Source organism: Ixodes scapularis, unplaced genomic scaffold (assembly GCF_016920785.2).
Source record: "Ixodes scapularis isolate PalLabHiFi unplaced genomic scaffold, ASM1692078v2 PGA_scaffold3__209_contigs__length_174095766, whole genome shotgun sequence".
Classification (NCBI taxonomy): domain Eukaryota; kingdom Metazoa; phylum Arthropoda; class Arachnida; order Ixodida; family Ixodidae; genus Ixodes; species Ixodes scapularis.
In genome coordinates this window covers 19,780,032-19,781,680 of record NW_024609868.1, presented here as the reverse complement: position 1 = coordinate 19,781,680, position 1,649 = coordinate 19,780,032, and the positions used below count along the sequence as shown (strand labels likewise).

At 56.5% G+C, this 1,649-nt stretch overlaps 1 protein-coding gene across 1 annotated transcript; it reads right to left on the bottom strand.

Annotated features, from left to right (window-relative positions):
- Positions 1 to 224: 224 nt before the first annotated feature.
- LOC120849494 (beta-1,3-galactosyltransferase 2-like) lies at positions 225 to 1,274 on the bottom strand. The gene has a single exon (XM_040221727.1). The coding sequence runs from the start codon at positions 1,272 to 1,274 to the stop codon at positions 225 to 227; it is 1,050 nt and encodes a 349-aa protein (XP_040077661.1).
- Between the last annotated feature and the right edge of the window lie 375 nt (positions 1,275 to 1,649).

The window sequence follows — 1,649 nt, the reverse complement described above, 5'->3', positions numbered from 1 at the left end:
AAAATAAATAAAACAAAACTGTACAACGTTAACGCCGGTCTTCAGGGCACACACAAACCTGATTGGCTGGCTTGGCGCGACAAGTTGGATGTCCATGCATCGAGCTATAAATACTAAGCGCCACTCCAAGTATAAAAGTTCACTCGTACTTTCTTGAGGCCAAGAACCGTGGTTGGGTCGAAAGAACCCAACCATGAATCCGCATCTAGTTATGCACGCTGACGTCACGAGCGTTTCAGCGTCTGTATCATAGCCTCATCTACGCTCGGACGCTTCTTGATGGCCACCAGTGTCTTCCAGAGCTCTTCCCTAACGCGCATCTTGGACCGCCCCGTGAAGACCATGCCCAGAAACTCTCCCCGCAGCAGCGCCATCGTTTGGTCTTCCGTGGCGTTCAGGATGACCGTGAGGTCTTGGAACTTGACGTTCGCCAACTTGGCCAGGTCTCCGGTGACGTACGCATCGTCAATGGCGTGCATGGGCAAGCGGAAGGCGGCGGCGTACAGTTCCCACATGACCACGACCGGAAGGACGATGAACCATCCGTGGCAGTGCCGAGGGAACACCTTGGCCGGATAGACCGCAGGGCTCAGGTAGTGCCGGCTGTGCGGGTTCCGGATGACGGTGTTGCGTTGGTACACGGAACAGTGGATGTTCCGGTCTAGGGGACGCACCCTGAGGCGCAGGTAATCGTGGAGGAATTCTGGATGCACGAAGACGTCGTCGTCCAGTTTGACGACCCGCTGGACGGACGGGCAGCGCAGGAGCACCCATCGGATGCCGAGCACAAACTTGTACGTCAGGTTGCGGTAGCTGTCCAGGTACGGGAGTCGGACCATGTCTCCGTGGACGCGCGCTTCTGCGGACACGTTGACACCCGGTCGGAACCCCACGAAGAAGACCAGTGTCCATCGGAAGAGAGAGGAGAGTGCCGGATGACCGAGGGTCGAGCGGTAAAAGTTGCGCTCGCGCTCGTGCGTCGGATCCGTGTGCACGAAGATGAGGGTGTCGAACTTGCCCGTGCTGCAGAGACGGCGGACCCGACGGTCCTCGACGTTCCGGTCTCTCGGGGGCGAACGCTCAGTTGGGAATGGCGTTCTCTGCAGGAGCCAGTCGAGGTGATCCGCGATTGACATAGAGTATTTCCGGTAGCCTGCGTCTTGATTTTTGAGTTGTTGGTGCTGTTGTTGTCGCCGTCGTTGTTGTTGTGACGACTCGAACAGTAGTCCCGAATCCTTCGTTGTGGTGACGAGTCCAAGCGGACCACGACCCATGCCAGGAACGTTACGCGGAAGGGGCCTGTGCTTCATCGTCGTGGACAGTTCGGAGGTTCCCAGCAGGTACATGAGAGAGCTGAAAGCCGTCAGGATGACCAGGACAAAGAAATATTTCGATATGTGCTGCCGGGAGTTTAAGGACCGGTATCTGCGGAACATCGGTCGGCCCAAAGCTCCAGCAACGTCTGAGTTGTACTGAAACAAGCGAGTGAAAACAAGTGTCGGAAAACAGAACAAACAGCAACAACATGGTTCGAGATGTTAATTTAATCCCATCAGGGGCGAGTTGGACACTCGGCGAGAAAGTCGGCAAGATCGCCGACCAGCGTTGTTTGCCAGCGCCAAGGTCAAGCGCGGTGCTAGCCAATCGCG